The 21,704-nt window shown below is 55.7% G+C and overlaps 3 protein-coding genes across 3 annotated transcripts; 1 reads left to right on the top strand and 2 right to left on the bottom strand.

Annotated features, from left to right (window-relative positions):
* The first annotated feature begins 2,577 nt into the window (after positions 1 to 2,577).
* On the top strand, positions 2,578 to 3,880 carry NDUFA4L2 (NADH dehydrogenase (ubiquinone) 1 alpha subcomplex, 4-like 2). Its single transcript, XM_006859465.1, has 4 exons — positions 2,578 to 2,634; positions 2,925 to 3,013; positions 3,639 to 3,699; positions 3,824 to 3,880. The coding sequence occupies exons 1-4, from the start codon at positions 2,578 to 2,580 to the stop codon at positions 3,878 to 3,880; spliced, it is 264 nt and encodes an 87-aa protein (XP_006859527.1).
* A 1,157-nt stretch (positions 3,881 to 5,037) lies between these two features.
* Positions 5,038 to 9,345, bottom strand: SHMT2 (serine hydroxymethyltransferase 2 (mitochondrial)). The gene is made up of 12 exons (XM_006859464.1): positions 9,267 to 9,345; positions 8,175 to 8,372; positions 7,693 to 7,772; positions 7,310 to 7,510; positions 6,952 to 7,033; positions 6,699 to 6,821; positions 6,447 to 6,586; positions 5,984 to 6,149; positions 5,733 to 5,832; positions 5,483 to 5,638; positions 5,284 to 5,391; positions 5,038 to 5,165 (listed from the first exon to the last, which is right to left on the bottom strand). Exons 1-12 carry the CDS (start codon positions 9,297 to 9,299, stop codon positions 5,038 to 5,040), a joined length of 1,515 nt encoding a protein of 504 aa, XP_006859526.1. The 5' UTR covers positions 9,300 to 9,345.
* Positions 9,346 to 12,425: 3,080 nt separating this feature from the next.
* On the bottom strand, positions 12,426 to 21,086 carry NXPH4 (neurexophilin 4). The gene is made up of 2 exons (XM_006859463.1): positions 21,030 to 21,086; positions 12,426 to 13,289 (listed from the first exon to the last, which is right to left on the bottom strand). The coding sequence occupies exons 1-2, from the start codon at positions 21,084 to 21,086 to the stop codon at positions 12,426 to 12,428; spliced, it is 921 nt and encodes a 306-aa protein (XP_006859525.1).
* Positions 21,087 to 21,704: the final 618 nt, after the last annotated feature.

Here is a 21,704-nt window from a genome sequence, read left to right as displayed (position 1 = left end):
CAGCTACAGAGGAAGAGACACAGACAAAGCCAGAATGATGAGGACACAGGCAAACCCAGAAAGACAGACTGATAGGGCCTGAAGAAGAAAGTGGCAAGAAGGAAGGGAAGTCAGAGGCTGGCGCAAGCAGGGTCAGAGGGCTGAGGGCTGTCTTGATAGCAGCAGCACTACCCCAGAGCATAGACGGAGCCCCAGGTGTTTGAGGCAACCCAATCCCACTGAGAGAACCAATTTTAAAGCCTGGGTGCCGCCTGTGGCGAGTGAGGCGAGCACTTCAGCGTCTCCTTTCTGCTCCCAGACATCACGTCCCACCAGAAGAGTTTAGGCTGAGAGATCTGGCGGCGAGAGTGACTGGAACGGTGGCCTGGGTGAGGACACACCAGTCCAGTGCCCACTTACTTACCGAAACGCTACTAGGCACAGAGTGGGCACTTCCCGGCAGGGGGCACCCGAGGCCACTTCCCGAGGGTTTGGGAACCGTTTGGCCTCCAAGGGGCGCCCACAGCCTCAGAGGTACCGAGTCGTTTAATATGCTACTCCGCCAGAGAGCCTATTAGTGTCCTAGTGGGAGTGTAGCGTTCTTTACATATGCTGGGGTCCGGACCCGGCAGGACCCGCCAGGCCTCCGGCCGCGCCTAATCACGGCTAATGACTCCTGCCTTCGCTCACCCCGCTCGGCCAGCAAGAGTAGCCTGAGTCTCTTTAGAGGGCAAGTGCGGGATGATGGTGGAGAGGTATCTGGAACCTAAGAGTTCTGAGTCCCTTCCGGGCCCCATAGACCAAGATCCAGAGACCGGAGCCAGACATGGGAAGGGCTTAGAAATGTGGTCACAGAAATGTGAGAGACAAGAAAGAGAAGTAAGTAACGGTTCGTGGGGAAGCCGGCGAAGGAGGAAGGAGCCCAGGCGGAAGGCCCAAGGCAAGAGGAACAGCAGCTGCTCTGGAACGACGCAGAACGGAGAATCCGGGACATGCCAGGCCCTGGTCACCCGAACGCATAAGAAAGGGCACAAGGGCGCAGGCGAGGACCGGAGAGAAGAGGGGCATGGAATAGGGGCCAGGCGTCCCTCCCGGTGTCTTGGCAACCCAGCTGTGCCACACAGAGCCAGCTGTGCCGCCCAGCTGTGCAGCTGTTGGAATTCAAGCACCAGGATTGATTTTCAGTCCCAGAGACAGAAGGGTTGCGGGGGTGCAGGTGACAAGGACGCCCCCTCTCTGGTCTGGCCCTGTAGGTGCGGGCTCTCTGGGAGGACCCGGCTTCGTGCCGCTGGCGGCTCTGACATCCCGTCAGCCCTCCTCCCCCGCCCCACACACGTATCGCTGTGAGTCTCTGTCTCTTTGTTCTTGCCGTGTCTCTGACACTTTATCTCATTATCCGCCGGAGGGAGGCGGAGAGCCCGGGACCCCGCAGCCTAATTACAGCCGCGCTTGTCAGCTGGGGGAAGAGGAGGGGCCCGCTCCTGGGAAGGGTCCCCTCCCTCTCTCCCGGGACCCCGAGGAGCCCAGAGGCGGGAAAGGGGCGAAGTGGGGGAGTTTGGCAGGATCCGGCCACGACGTCCAGGAATGGCTAGCGTGGGAGTGGAAAGGGGTGGTTAGGGTTCTCTTCTGAAGCCCTAGGACCCAGTTCCCTAAAGATGGGGGCGATGAGCATTTCCACCCTGGCAAAACAGCACACACCTGAGTTGGCTGCATCAACAGAGCCAGTCGCTTCCGGGCATCCTGTCTCTGCCTCATTCTTTCCTCCTTCAACTTGTATTCTATCTTTGCTTGACTCTCCCTTTCCATTCTCTTCCACTTCTCTTCACAGCCAAAGGCAGTGGGCAGTCTCCTTTGGTGGTACCGCCCTCACCCCTCAAGAAAGTGGGCAGGGTAAGCATGTCTCTCAGGCCCCCAAACTTCACCAACTGACTTAATCTGAGCAGAGTTCCAGATTTGCCCCAGACTCTTCAGGCTTGAAACCACAATTCCAGGATAATCCAGGTCAGATCAATTGACAAGGGAGATTGCTGTCTGTCTGTTCCATTCTTCCTCCCACTATACTCAGGGTGGTAATACCAGGGTCCCATGACCTGCTAGCTCTGGGTGACTCTGGGAGTGTCACAGGACTGCTCTGGATGATACACAGCCCCTGGACCTTCATTGGTCCCACCTGTGAATAGCCCACACACGTGCTCTTTGCTGCCTGTTTATCCCATGGTATATCTCGCAAGATTGGTGGTTCAAGCTCACCAGACACTCCTTGGAAACTCTCTATACAGGGTCTTTATAGGTCGGAACTGAGTCAATGGTACTTAACAACATATCTCTCCCCCACTTTTGGATAGCCCTCAGATCCCAGTCTCAGGTATGGTGGTCTCCCCAGGGCCAGAGTGCAAATATTTAGAGGAGATTCCAATTTCCCTCCCAGCTTTGTGCCAGGAAAAGTCATTTAGGAGTGGGTGGGGTGCATCTCAAAAGGCAGGCTTAGCTGGGCCAGGCTGGGCTGGGCTGGGCTGGGCTGACCCCTCCCCAATGGGCGGGACCCCAGGCAACCTACAGGGTAGAGTCTCTAGAGAGGACCAGACATTAAGAGGCAACATGGCAGGAACCAGTCTGGGGGCTCGACTCTACAGACAGATCAAGAGACATCCAGGGGTGAGTTCTATTCCCAGAGCTCCTGATGCTCTTGCTCAGTTCCCCCAACACTCCTAGCTTTCCCCCAGGGTGTCTCCAACTCATGCCTGTAACATAGCCAGACTGGCTGTGGCATAAAGGAGACCAACCATGGGAGTTGGTGGAGGGTACACATGGTTGTAGGAGGCTGAAGGCATCTTCCCCCGGAAAGGAGAGAGTGCCAGACGAGGAGATGGGACCGGGCAGGGTGATCTGATCTGACACCGCAGAAAGGGAACTGTCCCTGAAAGTATCCTTCCTCTTCTCCACAGCTCATCCCGATGATTGGCTTCATTGGACTGGGCATGGGCAGTGCTGCTCTTTACCTGCTGCGTCTCGCCTTGCGCAGCCCAGATGTCTGGTAAAGGCCTGGCTGGGGATGCAGGCAGAGGTCCTGGGATGTGAAAGCTTGGGCCTCTCAGGGACAGTGAGAGTGAGTGGCCCTACTGGGGATCCACATGACTTTGTCCCTCCTGTGGAGCCAACTCCTGACCCAGAGCCCTACCTCCCTCAGTCACCAGCCTGCCGCTCACTCCTGCGTGGCTCCCAACTGGACCCGCTCCTGGCGGCAGAGCCCGTGTAGCTCCCGGCCTGGTTGCCATGGAGACATTGCTTTGCCTGCAGCTGGCCTTTGGGTTCTGCTATCTCTGAGCCTGGTACTGGGGCGTGGCCTGGTGAGCGGCTGAGGGTACCGTAGGGCTTTGGAGTGGCACTATAGGGGTCTGGGTGGTGTGCAGAGACACCACACTGGGCCAAGGTGGGAGATACCAGATCACTTCTGGTGTCATGGAAAATCACTGTGTCCCTGGCCCAATGCTGACAGGCTTGTCTTACCTGTGAGCACATCAGGCTCTGAGAAATGGGCCCCCAGGTAGATGATGTGGGAGGTACACGGACCTCGACTGAACATGGGGGTGGGGGTGAGGGATGTGTCATATCCAGACTTCCAAAGAGGAGACCCTAACCCTACCCCTCCCACTTCACAGCTGGGACCGAAAGAACAACCCAGAGCCCTGGAACCGCCTGAGCCCCAATGACCAATACAAGGTACTTCCTGGTGGTCTAGCACTGAACACGCAGACTCTCATCCTTGGGTCTGAAAATCAACTTGGTACATCTCTCAGAGTAACCAGAAACGTCCAGTGTAATTCCCTTTTCCTTCTCATCCTAGTTCCTCGCAGTTTCAACAGACTATAAGAAACTGAAGAAGGATCGGCCAGATTTCTAAGTCGGTTTGAAGTCCTCACTAGGTGTAAACAGCAGCCTGCTGGCCCACTTTCTTCCATTTGCAGCTGTGCGAAGCCCTCCAAGGCAACGCTCTGTCCACCCCATCCAGCCCTGCTTACACAGGCCAGGTTCCCACGCAGAGGGGCAGCAATTCCAACCCCACCCCCCTCCCTTGTTCCCACCAGCGGAAGCACCTCTGACCCTCAGCTTGAGTCCCATGGGGGAGGAGGGAAAGAGGGCTGGTTGGGCAGGCAGCAACTGAGTTTTAGCAGAAGGCCCAAGCCAGCCACGCCCCTCCCTCCCACGCAGCTTTGCAGGGTGTGACTTGGGCTACGTGTAAAGCGTGGCCAACGTGAGCCAGGAGAGAGCAGGGGCCTGAGTGCCAACCTACGTGGCAGTTTCCATGTTAGCTTAGGCTCATGGGCGCTGGTCCAGGGGCGGTGCTACTAATTGTACTGGGCTTGCCAGGGGTTGCCCAGCCTGGAAGGGATACCTATGTTTGGGAAGGGCAGCTCCTCCTTGTGCCTGAGCCTGCTAGGCTGCCTCCCTCCTGGACAGGAACCCCTCCCCCTCACACCTGGGCCTCCCCCTGCCTCACCACCCCACCCCTCCCGTGCTCCTTTTGTCCCAAGGGATCAAACAGAAGCAGCCGTGGGCAAAATACAATTTCATTTAACAAATTGAATTTGCTGCGCCTGCTAATCACGTCTGGTGTCGGCTCTGATCAGAGACAGGGAGGAGGCTGCAGCCCCGGGGGTCCTCGTGGTGGTAGTGAAGGGAGGGAGACAAATCACCACCTGGCCCAGGGGACAACTCCCACAGTAATAGAAACTCAGGGGGCAGGTTAGCATTTTATTAAAAACAGGAAGGAGGGTGCCTACCCACCCTTTCATCTGGCTCAGAAGGGTAACTCCCCCTCCCCAAGAGCGAGGAGCAGGGAGTCTGTTAACACTGAGATATGGCAGAGAAGGCTGACAGCCCCAGACACTCCTAAGTCTTGTTACCAAAAAGTTGTCTAAGCCATGAATTCTAGAAGGAGAATATGCTTGGCTCTTCTCTCCCCCATCAAACATTGGGAAGATGAGCTTTCTCCTCCACTGGCCCAGTAGTGGGGAGGGAGAGTAACTTCCAGTCTGTGGGCCTCATATCCCAGGGCCTTCAGCGTTCATCAAAACCAGGCATAGGGAAGGCTCTGGCAAATTGTTCTACCCGTTGTCTGAGGTCAGTTAGTTGCCTCCTTGTTTCTGGGTCATTGAGCAGGAAGGATTTGAAATCCTGAAGTTTAGCTAGAGAGGGATTAAAAAAAAAGTGGTCAGACTCCAGGGAAGGGAGTTAGGTGGCTAGGGGAGAGAGCAGCAAGGGGAGTACCAAGTGGCTGGGCTCAGGGGGCTTCTGCCTACTCACCAGTCTTACTCTTCACCTCCAAGCCAATGCTGACCGCTTCATCTATTAAGTCCACAACTCTCCGGAAGTCATCCTCCCGGAACTGTCGGGAGGTCAAGGCTGGGGCCCCTGCAAGGGAAGAGGGAAAAGAATTAACAAAGCCCAAACCTTCGTGACAGCAATCAGTGTCTGGCTCTTCCCTCTCCAGTCCAACTCTCACCAAGCCGCAGGCCCCCGGGAGTGATAGCGCTTCGGTCTCCAGGGCAAGTGTTCTTATTGGCAGTGATGGATACAAGCTCCAGCACCCGCTCAGCTCGTGCTCCATCCAGGCCCTTGGGTCGAAGGTCTACCAGCACCAGGTGGTTGTCAGTGCCACCTAAGGGAGTGTGGGGCGACAATAATCAGGGAATGGTGAGTGCTGGGTTTCAGCCCCAAGCTAAAGAGGCCCTCACCCATTCTCTCTGACTCACCAGACACCAATGAATAGCCTCGCTCTAGCAGGGCATCGGCCATGGCCCGAGCGTTTCTTAGAACCTGCAGGGAGTACTCCCGGAACATGGGGGTGCAGGCCTAGGAATGGAACAGCAGTGCCCTTGATCAGGACTGGACCCACTCCCACCCTACCACCCATCCTGATTTCTTCCTTCCACCAGCCCCAATTTCAGGGGCCTAATCTTATAGGCCAATACCCTTCCCTTGCCTCACAAGGGCAGTTAACAACCTGCTTTAGGGCCACAGCAACTGCAGCAATGGCATGGTTATGGGGGCCACCCTGCAGCGAAGGGAATACGGCAAAGTTGATTCGGTCCTCAAATGTGTAAGGGATCTCACGGCCAGACTTGGGGTCCACAGCCTGCACCCCTTTCCGGTAGAAGATGAGTCCTGATCTGTGTGAGAGGTGGTTGGTCAGAAATGAAGCTACAAAGGATGGACAGCAGATAGACAGAGCAGAGGAAGCTGGCTGGCCTGTACCCCCGAGGGCTTTCAGAGACCCCCTTGCTGGATTCCGGTGATGTGGGACTTCATTCCAGTAACCCCACACCCCCAAGTTCCCTGCCAGGGAATGGCCAACATAGGCCAAAGTCTTCACTGCTGCAGGTGGGAATGAATTTCTCTCAGATCCAGCCCAGCAATGCCCTGGAAGAAGGCAAGGAAACACAAAGCAGGACCTCAGGGAGTCTGACCTGGCCCCTCGAAGGGTCTTATGAGTGGTGGTGGTAACAACATCCGCATGCTTGAAAGGTGAAGGGATCACCTTAGCAGCCACCAGGCCACTGATGTGGGCCATGTCTGCCAGCAAATGAGCTTTGACCTCATCACACACCTAGGACAGGAACAAAGATAGGCCTCACCCTGAGGGGGACATAGACAGGCCTGCCCAAGGCTGCGCCTCCTCCAAAACCTCCCTCTACCCTGAGGGAGTGCCTTCCACCAACCTCTCTCATTCGGGCGTAGTCAATGAGGCGAGCATAGGCACTGGTACCAGCAATGATGAGACGTGGTCGGAAGAGCCGGGCCGTCTGTGCTAGTTGGTCATAGTCAATAAGGCCAGTTTGAGGCTGGACAGACAAAGAGCTAAAGTCATAAGAAGGCTGCAAGCAACTCATTCCCCCTGTTGACCCTAAGAACTGCCTAGGGTACCAGTTCCTTGCCTTCCCCAAAGAGAGCCCCAACCTCTAGATTACTCACATTCAGCTTATAAGGCATGGACTCAAAGAAGATGGATGTGGCTGAGATCCGCTTGACATCAGACATGTAGCCATGGGTGAGACTGGGAAGGGAAGGAGTGGAATAACCCTGAGGAATAACCACTCCCTTCCTCCATGCTCCAAAAGCACCCTCCCATGGACCATTACTCCCTGTATTCCCCCACATTGCTCTGTCCACTTTGTGCTGGGCACTGGTGTTACTGGGGTCTCATCTTCATCTATTATAACCTGAGGACAGGAGTGGTCTGTTGCATCTGCATGGCACACAGCAGAAGTTCAATGCCTCTCCCATGCCCATACTGCCTGAAAAGTCCATCAACGACCCCAAACACACTTACTGGCCGCCATCGGGCAGGTCCAGCCCCATGATTCGGTCGTGGGGCTGCAGCAGGGCTGTGTAGGCGGCCAGATTGGCTGGGGACCCTGAATAGGGCTGGACGTTGACGCCCCACTGTGCAGGATCCAGGTCAAAGGCCTCCAAGGCTCTGCGCTGACACAGCAGTTCGATCTCATCCACTACCTCTGCTCCCCCGTAATATCTGCCATGGAAGGGGGATATATAAGGCACAGAGAAGGGCACCACCATGTCCCTTGAAACAATAGCAAAGGACTGGAAGGCCACTCCTCTATAAGCACTGGAAGGGTTACAGGTAGATTTCAAGAGCTGGGAGCACCATTCCTGATGCTACTGCCTTCCAGTCCTCTGGTGCCTAGCCCTCACCTCTTGCCAGGATAACCCTCCGAGTACTTGTTGTTCAGACAGGACCCCAGGGCCTCCAGCGCAGCTCGGCTGCAGAAGTTCTGGGGTGGGTGGGGAGGCAGTATCAGTGTTGTTGTTCTGAAGGTATGGAGGCCCTTCCCCAGGGCCCCAATACCCCTTCCCTGCAGAAGTCCCAAGCTGTAGGGGAAAGTCGGGCTCCATAGAAAGTTCCCTTCACTCAAGCGTCTTTCCAGGCCTGAGGCAGCATTAGAGCAGCTTCCTCAGCAACCCAGTGGCCATGCTGGGTTTGTCTCCAGCAAAGTCAAAGGTGCATTTGAACCTGTGCTTTCCAGGACTGATCTGAAGGCTAAGGACAATCCCTAATGCCACCACCCATAACTTATACTGGCCTTTCCTTTACTTCAGGGAACAGTAAAGAGAGGAAAATAATGTCTTGAATCTCAAAGGAAAAATGAGAGAAGAGCCACCTCCCTGGGCCCCACCTCTGAGGCTATGAGCTCCAGGCCCCGACACTGCCTGTCCTTCTCCCTCTGCAGCAGCCCCCACATCTCAGGATCACTGTCCCACAGACTCTCCTGGCCTGTCCAGCCTCTGGCTGCTTCCCCAGGCTGGGACTGGGCTGTCTTGCTGTGCTGGGCCCGGATAGCCATCCTGACCAGCTGACTGCATCTTTGCAGAGGCTAGGGGGCAAAAAAAAAGTCAGGATCAAATAAAAACACAAACTGTCCCCAAATCACCCTCAGCCACACCTACTGGCCCCTATGGCTCCAAACTCAGCAGCCAGTTGTCCAATCAGCTGGCTTCAGTTCTCACCACGCCCACCTTCAAAAGTCAATTCTAGAGCCAAGGTTAAGAACAATGTCCAGGGGGTGGTTCTGATCCGGTCCATTTACCTCATCACAGTCTTCCCCACCTCCACTCCCACCCCTCCAGGAGCCACTCTCTGCAAAGTCCTAGGGCAAAGTTTGTCTTAAAGAAGCCCACGAATCTGCAACTCACTAGTGTGCTCCTGGGGTTCCAGAAAAAAAGGGGGCTTCCTGCGGTCTCCCATAACTCACCCCCCAACCAGGTGGGATAAGGCAGAGTAGACAGGGTTAAAGCCACAGGCTGTAGAGCAATGGAGGTGGGAAAATAGGCCTTTAGTAGTTCCTGGGGAAGATGAGAGGGGATCTCTGCCAGCAGAAAAGCCAAAACCCACACAGCTGTGGGTCCCCTGATGCAAACACTGGAGCCAGATTGCATCATATGTCCCGCTCAGAGACGGCCGGAAAGGCTTAGTTCTTGGGGTCCTGGTCGGGAACTCCTCTCGCTCACCCCATCAGGGTTCATAAAGCATCCAGCGCAGTCCTTTCCACTAATGCCACTAATGGGTGTCACGCCGTGGGAGTGGGGGGAGGATCCCCAATTCACCACAAGCGTGTTTTCCTGGTTTCTCCTCCAGTCCCCAAGGGCCCAGAACACGTGCGTGGCAAAGCCGGGGATTGGGGGAAGCCTTTTTTTGTGAATGGGAAGTGGGACAGAACGGAGACTTCCTTTACACTCCTCACCCAGTATCTGGAGCCCTGTTGTCTTACCCGGGAAGTCCAGAAGAAAGAGAAGGGCAGCATCGCAGCCTGAAGTCGCAGGAGGTCCAGTCACCAACTCTAGCGCGGAGCAGCAAGTGGGGGTGCTTTTCAAAGACCTATCCGAGAGCGCATGCGCGAAAAACAGAAGGCCTAAGGGGAGGAATTTACGCATGCGTGAGGTGGCTCCTCTATGGCTTTTTGGGAATTGTAGTTCTTTTAACCTCACTTCCCCATCGGTAGCCTTAAGGTCAACGGGCCTTCGCTGAAAGAAAACAGATCCACTTTCCTGAAGCCTTTCAGTTTTTATTTTTACTCCTGTTGGTTGCCAAGACAATAAGGATTTATTGGGTGCCTCCTGAATTCCTAGCATTATTAATTAAGTGCTCTGGAAGATATGAGTACAATGACTACCTGACAAGATAATTACAAAGTTATGGTGTACTGTCTTGGAGACCAAGTGGCTAGTTGGTTAAGCGTTGTGCTGCTAACCACGTCAGCAGTTTGAATCCACGAGCCTCTCTGTGGGAGAAATATGAGGCTCTCTACTCCCGTAAAGATTTATAGTCTCAGGAACCCTACATAAGGTAGCTAAGAGTAGGAAGGGACTGAATAGCCGTGAGTTTGGTTCTGTTACATAGCGACCCTCTATTGGGTTTCCGAGGAGCAGCTGGTGTGCTTGAACCTACGACCTTGCGATTCAAACAGACTTTGCAGTCCAGCGTATTAACCCACAGCGCCACACCAGGACTCCAGCAGTGAATTTAGTTAGGTTTGGGTTTTTGGCAAGCATCCTGGTGTGGAAGAGCAAGAGACTGGGCTAATTAGCAAGTTAGCCTATCCGAGCCTCAGTTTACTCACTTGTCAAGCAATAAAAAAAGCATGTCCTGGGGATTAATTAATAAATTTTGGTGCCATTGTGGGTTAGGCATCAGGTTGCTAACTGCAAGGTGGATAGTTCAAACCCACCAGCCGCTCCACAGGAGAAACTTGAGATTTTCTGCTACCATAAAGATTTACAGTCTTGGAAACCCTTTGCAGGATGGGTAAGAGTTGGAAGGAACTGCAGAGCAGGGCTTTTTGATTTGGGAGGATTAAATGAGACTTTGTATATGAACATGCTTGGTATGGATTATCTGCACCCTTTTTCGGCTGTTTCACAAACCTGAGATTCTCCATGGTCATCTTCTCCTCGTCCTCCTGGGACATCCCTAAGGAGTAAGGTGACTGTTTTGCATTTCCTAGGCAAGATAGGAAAATGTGTTTTCCAGTCATTTCCACTTGGTTCTCATACTAGGGTTCAGAATTCTCCTCTTAGCTCTAAATTCCTTCCTTTCTTCCCACTCTAACCGCAGATTTTCTCAGGTCTGTGCACCAATAGGCCGGTGCTAGGAGAATCCTCGGTTGCTTTTCCTCATCCAATCTGTGATTCAGAACCACTTTCCACTACCTTTTCAGTTGATCCTATCTATCTCTCATTCATTCATTCAACTATTTATCCATCCATCCATTCTTTCAGAAGATATTTATTTTCTGCTTACCGGACTTTTCACTCTCAGGTTTGTATAGGTCGGATCTACCTCTGACTCAGTTTCCAGCTGAAGCCAATGTGCAGTTCCCTCGAGAACAGGGCCCTTTCGGATTAGGTACTTAGACCCGAGACTGAAGGCGAAGGAAGACGAGGAGTCGCTCTATGCCTCAGCATGTCCGAACTCCCCTCCCTCTGCCCCAGCCAGGGGTCCCGAGGGGAGGGGGGAAGCTGAGCTAGAAAACTGCTAATGAAGCCGCAGCCAATTAACGCCCCGGCCAGAGTTGGGGGCGGACAAAATTAGCAGCCGCCGCAGCTGCAGGAGGAGCTGGAGGCGGAGGTGGGGAGGGTGGGCAGCTGGCTGAAGGGGGCAGCGTTAACCCGCAGCAAGCAGCGACGACGCGGCCCCGCCCTCCAAACCCGCGCTGGTCCCTTCCCCCACCCCTCTTGCCTAGCCTCCCTCCCTCCCTCATCCGTCTGCAAACTCAGCGCCCACGAAATTAGGAAGGAAAAGGAAGATCGATGACTCCAGATGCCGCAAACACCGGCCCCCTTCCCCCCACCTGAGGCCTCCTGCCCACCCCGCGGAACTTAGCAGGTTGTCAGCGCTCTGCCTACGCCTTCCCTGCATCTCCATTCCATTCAAGGTCTTAACTCCTCCTCTGGACTGAATTCTTCCAAATCGTCCGCTGGCAGTACCTCTTAAGGGTAACCCTCATCCTATAGCAGCTTCACTTTCTGTACCTGAGGAAAGAGAATTCCCTCCCTCCCCCTCAAGCAGGAATCCTATCCCAAAGGTCCTCTCGTATCGCTCTGATCCAGTCTTAGATGACCTCCAAGATCATAGCTACGGTCAGTGGTCAGTCTTTGCCTTAGTTTCCCCACGAAACGCCAAGGGAGGAGGTCCTGGCCAAGTCTCTGCCAGACAGGAGCCCACACCTCCTCCTCCCTCTTCTCTACAAAGGTCTCACACAGATGCATATTGGATTTCACTTTATTTTATTCCCTTTCCCGTCTGTTCTGGCGTAGAAAAATTATCACCGAGAGGAAGCAACCAGAGATGGGCAAGTGGAGATGAACTGTTAGGGCAGGAGAGAAGGGACAGAAGACACGGTCTTTGCCCAGGACATTACAGGGAGAGGAGGACAGGCATACAACCGGACAGGCATAACAAGAGGAGTATAGGCCGGGGTTTATAAGCGGCCAGTCTTTATAGAACAGGGTGAAGCGGGAGGCCAAGCGCCTGAGGATAAGAAAGTCGGGGTGTGATGAGGGTACCAGGCCAGAGGTTATTAAAGTTCCGGGCAAAGGGAGCCCCGTGTCCAGCGCCAGGGACTCAAAGGGAACCAAGTATGGACGGTGGGCACCTGGGACCGCCTCTAACCACTGCCTATCCTGAAGCTAGCTCCGCTCTTGCCCTTCTGCTTTGGGGTATATCGGAGGGAACCATCAGCTTCGTAAGCATTTTCCATGAGAAAAAACGGGACCCACGCCTGCTGGTGGTCCCCAGGAAGGCTGGGCTCTTGCGCCCTTCAAGTGGACGGGGTAGACATAGCCACAGGAACGACGGGACAAGGGGAGAGGTCCCACCTAAGGAGGCAGGGATTTGGCGGAAAGCTCAGAGCTACGGTGGGGGCGGAGAGCTAGCCAAAGTAGGGGTGCTCGCTCTGGAAGTTATAGTCTGGACACACCTTCTGCACCAGTTTATAGTCAAAACTGAGGAAGGAGACAAAGATACAGATGACTTTGAAGGGCTTGGCACAGAGCCAGGCCGCCTGGCTCTGCGTGTGCTCTGTGAAACACACCTGCGATGGGTCGTACAGGCACGGGCGGTGCTTGCGTGCGCGGTTTGTCTTTTCATACTCCACGTGGCAATTGAAAGCGCGTGACTCTTTGGCCCCGGGGACTCCTAGCGCGCCCCCGAGTGGACCCGCCAGCGCTCCCCCGAGAGTGCCCCCTAGCCCTGGCCCCGCAGATGCCACTCCCAGCGGGGGCCCCAGCCTCGGGAGCACCCCCTCCAGAGCCAGTGTGGACTGCAAAGGGTGAGGGGCGGGCCCTGGCAACCACACGCCCCCGAACTCGACACGCTTGGAGGGAGGCACGATGCTGACACTGAGGTTGCCCAGGCTAGACGAGTTGTGGCGGAAGTACACGCTGAAGGTGCCATTCACATGGTCCACTATCTTGCCAGTCACCAGCAGCGAGAACTTGAGGGTATGCACCCGGAAGTAAAAGTCCCCCCAGCCGAAGATCTTTTTGGCGCGGGCCGCTTTGATGGACGGCTTCCGCTTGGTGCGCTGTGCGGGCAGCGCCCCAGCCGCCCCAGCCCGGGCCAGCGCCCCCGTGTGGTTAGCCGGCCAGGCCCAGCTCCAGGCACGCGCGGTGCCTAGGCTGTCCGGAGAACTCGGTGCCGGGAGCTGCTGGCCAGGGGCGCCCCCTCCGGCCGCGGCGGGGCGCAGCTCCAGGTACTGCGGCCTCCGGGACTCCGGCATCTGGGCACTGACGGCCTGTGAACCAAGAAAGAAGAGGAGGAAAAAGGAACGCTGGCGCTGTCCCTGGCCATCCCATCAAAGCCCTGCTCACAACCAGTGCCTTCTCACAGTTGCTAGATCAAATGGAATTGCGGTTCGCAGTGGACAGGGAATGGGCGTTCGAGTACGACTTCAGCTCCTTTCAAGCTGTGTGATATTGGCCAAGTTACTTCATCTATCTAAGTCTCTCAGCTTCCACATCTGTGAAATAAGGTTGAGAATCCTTGAGTTCTCACAGAGTTCCAAGGTGGTCCAAGAAAGCCAGAGCCAGTGTGGGTTGTGAGGAAGGCACGGCGCTCTGGACCCGGCTTTGTCTCCCCTAGCCTGGCCCTTGGATGGTTTGGAGTAACGGCCCAGGGAGGAGCTGGACTCGAGCAAGTCGGGCCATGGCTGCTGTCAACAGCTTGTATCAAGAATGAGGCGCTGAAGTCCACCCAACATTTCTGACAAGATTACAGAGCTTCCAACCCAGGGAGGGGGCGCTGGAAACCCGTTGAGTCTGGGTGCCGTGGGTGGGTTGAGACTAGGGGCTACACAGACACCCGTCCCCGTCTCCAGAGCTCCGACAGTGGTGGTCCTTCCCTGGGCTTGGAAGGGGCCGGAGCAGCAACCCCCTGTCCGCCCCTGCCCTTCTCCGTGTGTCTCAGGTGGCGGCCGAGATCTGGGAGACAGCACGGGCGCGAGTACAAGATGGATCGAGAGGCGGGAGCGGCCGGCCTGGCCCGGGCCATCAATTATCCGAGGGGGGTGGGGGGGGAGAGGCCGGGAAGGAAGAAGACGGGGAGAGAGCGAGGAAGAAATATGGAGATGCCGTTCCAGCTAGGGGAGCAGGAGAGAGAGGAGCACTGCGTGTCAGAGTGTGTCAGTCAGCCTCTGCCAGCCTCTGTTTGGCGTGGCCCTGACTGCGTGTGGGTCCACGCATGGTTGTGAGGGGAGTGTGTGTGTGTCAGTCTACCTAGAGTAGCTGTGTTTGTGTGTCTACTGGATTGGCTTGGGATGGCTGTCTTTCTCTGTATATCTGCCTAGAGTGGTCATCGGTCTTTCCAGAGTGTGTGCACGTGTGCATCTGCCTATGTTGGTTGTTTTTGTGTGTCTGTCGGGCTGTGTGCCTGTTGTGTCAGTGGCTATGTATATGTATGAGTGTCTATGTGTGCTGGTCTAAGTGAAGTTATGTGTGTCTGTTTGTATTAACTGTGTCTGTCTGACTGGCAAGGTTGTGTGCCTGGGTTGGCTGTATGTTGGTCTGTGGGTAACTGTCCAGAGGTGTTACTTTCCTGTGTGAGTTCCTTCATCTTCTGTCAATGTGTCAAGCTCTTTCTAACAATTATAGTCTCACTGTGTTCCCACTGGGAGGTGGGTATGTATGCGAATTGTACATGAACGGTCCTTGGGGGGAGGTGTGTCCCACACTAGCCTGTAGGTTGAGTTTTGTATAGGTAAGGATGCCTGGCAGCATGGGTGCCCTCTCTGTTTGCACATACAAGTATGTATACACCATGTAGCTACAGGGGACAGGAGTGGCAGAGCCAAGCTGCTGGGCTAGAATCTCCACTCCTTGGTTCCAGTCCCTGCAGCACTGCAATCCCAGGTTATTAATGCTGCCACCACCCGCTCATCATACATATTTATCGCCCCCCTAACTCCCCCTCCCATCTGTTCCTCCTCCCTACCCAGGTGAGGGGGCTGGGGGTGACAAGAGTGATTAACTTAGACAGACTGGTCAAGGCTGACAGCTAGAGCCAGGAGGGAGGATCTGAGAAGGGGTGGGGGAAGGAGTCCTAGGCCACTGGGGAAATGGGGAGAGAGGTGTCCCAGGAGGAGGGGGTCAAATCCTCTGAGTCTGATCCCAGAAGAAGGTACTGGTGGACGGGGTAGGTGAGGCTACGGGGAAAGCTGAAGGGTTGGGAGATTGTTTGAACTCTGATTCCTAATCTTCTCACCCCTCTGGACCCAACTACTTTTTACTGGGGAAGCCCAGACAACCATCAGTCCCTACTATCTGCTGCTGTGACCCTAAATGCCTATGAATCCCCCTTCAGCACCTCCTGGCACTCCAGCTCAGCATTTCAGAGGAGCCAGGGAGGGGGGTCTTGGCTCAGTAGCTGGGGGAGGGGTTGAACATTTGTTAAGGCAGCAAGGGGTACAGGGGGCATCCTCCCCATGATCCTAGACAAATTGCTGTCTCCGCTTTTCTGATCCCAGCAAATCTCCCAGCTTTGGGCATATGCAACCCTCACCCACCACAAGAGACAACCAAGATAAAAGAGTTGGGAGGGGCAGCCAAAGCGACCTTGGGGGGAGCTGGGACAGGGAGGGGCCAGAGTGTGAGGAACCGAGCCGAGAAATGGGAACATGGAATAAAATCAAATCCAATCCTCCCTCTGGCTTCCTTGCTCGTGCGGCGCTGTCTCTCTCCCTGTCTCACCCTCGCTCCTTCACTGTTTCTACAGCTCTCACTCTCCCCTCCTGACTCTTCTCTTTTTGTCTCTTAGTCTGTTCTTCACTCTGTCTCAGATTTCCTCCTTCTGTGATTCAGTATTTCTCCTTATCTCTGTCTAACTGTGTTTCTCTCCCTCTGTTCTTCAAGTTGTCTGTCTGTCTCCAATCATAGGTGGGGGCAAGAGTGAAGGGAAAGCAGGGTGGTAAGGGAGCTCCTCTTTGCCCACAGCCTACGGTGCTGTCCCTCCCCTCCTCAGCTATGAGCGGGAGGGAGCAGGGTGTTGTCCAGGAGGGGTCCCCTTGTTCTGGAACTGGTTTAATTAAGCTAATTGGGTGCGGTGACATTTTCAGAGGGGAGAGGCTAGTGCGGCTGTCTGCGCTGAGAGTGGAGGTGCATGGCGCTGGGGTGGGGGGAGCTTTTGTCAAGCTTCTCCAGGCCCAAGAAGGGTGGGAGTCGTGCCAGGAGCGCTTTGCCCCCGAGGCATCAGGCATCATGGCCCACGCACCGGAGGGGAGTTGAGGCCATCTCTTGCTGCTAAATAAACTCCAGTGGGTGGGGGTAGGGGGCTCACTTTGGATGGGACTGGGAATAGAGGGGGGAGGATCAGGCTGTCAGCCCCCCAGCCGCATTGCAGGGCACACCTCCTTGGGGCCTCAAGACCAGTTGCTGGCTTGTTCTCTTGCGGTGTGGGTCAGGTCCCCCACCCCAGAATTCGGGCAGGGGGAAGGACCAGTGGCCAGGGCCTGGGTTGGGAAGAGGATGGTAGAACATATTGAGCCCAGGAACCTAGAAAAAAAGCAAGGGCACTGCAGTCAGGTCGGGGTGGAGCAGCCTGGAGTCTAGCTGAACCAGGAACAGAGATGGAGGTGAGGACAGAGGTGGGGTGAACAAGATAGGCTGGGCTGAGCACTGGGACAGACATGGATGAGAGCTGGGATTGGGAACTGGGAAGGCACAGGTATATGTTGTAGGATGAGGGTGGAGTAAGGACAGGCCAGGGTGGGTGGTCAGGGATGAGGAGATTAGGGATGGTGGATGGGAATTGGGCAGAGACAGGAAGGAGGATGGGGTAGGAACCAGGAGGATGAAGATGGGGGTTAGAAAGGAATGGAGACCAAAATGTGGATGGGGAGCACAGAGATGATGGGTGCTCAATATACATTGGGTAAGGCAGGAATGAGGATGGGGCTGGGACTTGGAGATGGGGACAGGAGGGAGTGGGAACATAAATGGGGGCTGTGGGTGGGGAAAGGTTGTTGGGCAGAAATGGGGATGTCTATGCAAGTGATGCCAAGACCAGGGGGATGAGGGATAGGAACGGGGACTGGTATAGTTAATGGAGGTCTGGTAAGGAGGTGGAAGACAAGGATGGAGACTGGAGCTAAGGACAGGAATGAGAGACAAATCAACGCAAAAGATAGAAGACTAGGCAAGATCAAGCTATGGGAGGGGGTCAGGCAGGTGGAGATCCTTCTACAGCGCCAGAGGTTGAGGGACCATTGATGGGACGGCTCTGCCCTTGGGCGGGAGCCCTTTCCCCCTCAGCCCCGCCTGCTCGCTGCTTGCGGCCTGCAGCGCAAGGCTCACCGTTATCTGAATTTTGATTTTATTTTATTTTATTTCCCTGCTTCCTAGAGCCGGCGCGGTCCCCCCGGGAACGGCCGCCCCCCGCCCCCCGCCCCGCGCCTCACTTTATTATTGCAATAAATGTGCCTATAAAGGCGCGGGCTCCAGGGCGCGGTAAGGGGGGAGGGGGCCGCGGAGCGGGGATGTAATTTCCCGAAGCCCGAAGCCCGAAGCCCGAGCCGGAGGGGGAGTGGGCGGGGAGGTGGAGGAGGGGCTGGCAGGGGAGAGGGGGAGCTCGCCAATTTCAAGCGCTCAAGGCAGCGCTCCCAGCTTTCCATTCTTGTCTGGCAGATTGCCCTATCCAATGTCCGGCGACGCCCACCTGCGTCCCCCAAAGCTATGTCTTGGAACTCTTTCCCCATGACCTTGCCCCCTCTCTGTAACTCTGCCTCCTCTTGGTTACCCTGGCCCCCTCAGAATTCCTGCCCATCTTGTGGTAGCTGTATCCAAAGTTCTCCATCTTCTTGCCAATTACCCCATCTCTAACCTCTGTTGGCACCTCACTCCAACATACCTTGTCTCTTTCGAAGGTTATCTATCTTCTTCCCAACTACCTGTTCTCTGCCCCTACTCATCTTATTTTTGTCCGCAAATTATCTCACCTCTTCTCCAGTCTTAGATCTCTGGCTCCTTCCCTACCCTAACCTCGTGACCCTCTACTTTTTCCTAGCCAAAGGGTGCCTTTCCCATTCTGGACTGGGGTTTCCATTGCCTTGAAGGCTGTGGCTCAAGGGAGCTATTCAGCCACACACCACCCCCTGCACCCTGGCCCAGCTGCAGGCCCTGATTACCCCAAATCCCCGCCAGCAGCTCTGGGCCAAAGCCCGGGTTGCACGTGCCTAAGTGGCCCAACCAGAGATTAGCTGGGGGGTCCCGAAAGCGGGTGTGGAAGCAGACTGACGAGACGGTGGGAGGAGGGGCCGGCAGAGGCCAGCAGCTCAGAGAGATTTGCTTCAGGCCTAATCCTTCCCCTAGGCGGGATAGAGCCGAATGGTCCCACAGGGCCCCGCCCCTGCCCTCCCTCAGCTAATTAGTGATTAGTGATTAGTGATTAGTGACTATTGATCGCCTGCTGCTTCTCCCAGAAGGCAGCTGCTTTGGCAAGGGGTTAGGGAGGCAGAGACATAGAGGGAGAAAAGGATCAGAAGCAGTATTTGAAATATCCTGAAGAAGTGTGTGTGTGTGGCGGGGGAGGGGGCAGGTAGGAAGCCAGGAGTCCCAAGCCCAGAGAGGAGCAAAAAGAAGGAAGGAGAGAGCTCCGGGAGGAGAGGGGAGAGCAGAGGAGGGGAAAAGGCAGGGTGGTTAGTGTTTGAAGACTGTTAAGTGCTGTCCAGTCTGTTAGACTCATGGTGGTGGTGGTGTGCCGTTGTGTCAGTTTCCGGGAGTCCTGGTGTGGTGCTGTAGGATAAGCACTGGACTGCTAACCACAAGGTCAGAGGTTCAAACCCACCAGTCGCTCCTTGGAAACCCTACACAGGGTTGCTAAGAGTCGGAACTGACTCAATAGCACACAACAACAACAACATAAGATTTCTGAGGAGTGGTTGGTGGGTTTGAGCCCACCAACCTGGTGGTTAGCGGTCCAGTGTTTATCCTACAGTGTCCTGTAAACTGCCCCTCACCATTGTTTTATCCACTACCAGCCTCGTCTTTCACCACTCCACTAAGCACAGGCACACACAAGCACACACTCAGATATAAGAACACATCCTGAGCGTGCCAATGTCATCCCCACTCTCAAATGCTTCCAAAACCACAATCACCCAGACCCACGCTCACAAACCCCAGAGACTCACATCCAGAGGTACAACACATGAGCCCAAGTACACAGATGTACTCGAAATCCACCCTTGTGTACACACCACCTTCACAACACATGTAAGCACACACAGATGGGTACTCAGGCATAGAAACACTTATCTATCCCCCCCCCAGTTTTACATATTCACACACACTTTGTGTACACACAGATTCTCACATGCACACAAGCTGGACTAAAGGGCAACATACACTCTCTTCCATTGACTTCACCAGCTGCAGATATCTCACATGCACTCAGCTAGATTCCCATCACTCACAACCTCCTGCTCACTCTCCCTCAAGTCTCCACCAGATGTTTCATTCTCCTTCTGGGGGCAAAGGAAATTAAACCAGATCTGTCCACAGGGGAGTTTATTTGGTGGGGAAAGTAGAGAGTGGGGGAGAAATAGAAGGGAGAGACAGGGGGAGGATCTTAGTTACCTCCCCTTGACCCCAGGCCTACACACTTGGGTGGTTTATGGGTCACAGACTCCCCTCCTCAAAATCGTCTAAGGGCAGAGCTGGACAGCAAGGCCAAAAGAAGCTTCTGCCAATGGAAGCAATTTGTGTGGCAGGGTTCCTCTGCCTGCCTTCCAGCCTCTCAAGGTCATCAGGTGGGTTTGGGATTATCAAGGAGCCCTAGTAACAGGTTCACTAGGTCAGTCCCTACCCTGCTGCGGTGCTATGTGTGATTTGGATGCATGGCATGGGTGTCATAGAGTCTTGGGAGAGAACTATATACCTCTCTAGATTCTGCAGGAGCTGGAACCTGGGGTACAAAGAGTGGGGATAATGCCAGGTGGCCCTCAAACTAGGTGGGTTACAATTGGAGTGCAGGAAAAAGGAAAACCATGGGCAGGGGACACTGGGGAAAGGAGATAGGGGGCCCTCACTGTGGGGCACACACAGATTGTTGCAAATAAAAGCAGGTATTTATACTCACCCATGCAAAACCAACACCACACACCATCTCAGCATACACATTATCCTGGGCTCCAGCACTAGACACCCAAGCCTGCCTTCCACAGACTCATGCACGCGCACACAGGTGCACTCCAGATCATACTCCACACCAGCACATATGTGTACACTTTATAAGCCACTTGAAGCCTCCAAGTGTGTGTGTATGTTGGTGAGGGGGTTTGGCAGATCAAGCCTGGTCTCCTTAGCCTCTGGGTTCAAAGCAGCTGAAGGGGCTGGGGGCAAGGTGGTCCAAAGGAGAGACTCCTTCCAGAAAGCCCACCCCCCCATCAGAGGGCTCAAGAGGGGGGTGTGTCTGTCAGGCAGTGCAAGGGAGATGGTGTCTCCGCGGGAAATGTGAGGGGAGATTGTAGCCAAGTTGGGTCATGTCTGTGTGAGTCTTGTGTGTGCGTGTGCTCAGAACACAGTGCCCACCTGGCATTAGGACATGTGCAGAGACAAGAAGGAAGGCCTGGGTATGGTGAATGGGGGGAGGAAGGAGGGACAGACAGACAGCGAGGAAGGCGAACGAGGTTGGAGCGGAACGAAGGCAAGGCTGACACCCTGCAGGCTTGTCTGTCGGTCTCGCACTCCCGCTCCGTCTGGCGCACTCGCGGGCCGGGCTTTGTCCCCTCCCCCGCCGAGCTTGGTGCCAGATCCCGGCCGGGTCTCCATCCCCGGCGCCCCCCCTCCCGCCCCCAACCCTCAGCCAACTTGCGCTTGTAGAGCGCCAGTCCTGAATCGAGGAGTCTGTCTGTCCGTGGTCCCTATGCTGTGCAAAGTTGGGACCGGTCGAGCTGGGGGCGGGGCAGGAGCACAGAACCCTCCTCACTCCGGGACCGGCGCGTCCCGGGACCCCCGCGTTCGTTATGCGGCCCCGCCGCCCTTACCTTCCGCAGGAGCCACGGGCCAAAGAGCAGGAGAAGCCATTCTGGCAGCAGCCGCATCTTCCCGGACAGCCGAGCGGGGTGGGCAGGGTGGGTCCCGGGGCGGGCGGGGGGCTCGGCGCCGGTGGCGATGGGGTGGTGGCGGGAGCGGCGGGAGCAGCGACGCGGCCAGAGGACTGAGCGCAAGGAGCGGAGCTAGGCGCTGGGGGCGGGGCGCGGGCGGGGGAGAAAGTTGGTCTGACTCTGGCGGGCGGGGGGGAGAGGGGCGGGGGCGGGGCTCCGCGGCTCTCCAATCCTGGCCGCGCCCTGCGCGCCCCCTCCCGCTCGGCTGGGGGCACCGAAGGTGACTTTCACCCTGACACGCCCCAGACACGCCCCCAGCCCAGGTGCGAAACTGAGGGCTTCGAGGGGCTCACAGACTTTGCACCAAGAGGCCTGCCTGATCTGCTCCTCGAAGGCCCCATCTGCTCCTCGAAGGCAAGGGATAGGGCGTGGGGTCTGAGGTCCCGGGATTGTACACATGAAGAAGGGCACGGTGGAGACTGAACCTGGCGCCTGGCGAGGCTAGGCAGTCCACAAAACTGGGGTCCCTCAATACTCCAGCCCCCTTTTATGATCCAGGCGCAGGTGAGGCCTAGGGCAGGAGCAGGGCAGGGCCGAGGTGAGCGCGGGCGGGGC

Source organism: Chrysochloris asiatica, unplaced genomic scaffold (assembly GCF_000296735.1).
Source record: "Chrysochloris asiatica unplaced genomic scaffold, ChrAsi1.0 scaffold00033, whole genome shotgun sequence".
Lineage (NCBI taxonomy): Eukaryota > Metazoa > Chordata > Mammalia > Afrosoricida > Chrysochloridae > Chrysochloris > Chrysochloris asiatica.
The sequence above is the reverse complement of the archived record's forward strand: the minus strand, read 5'-3'. Positions and strand labels throughout refer to the sequence as shown.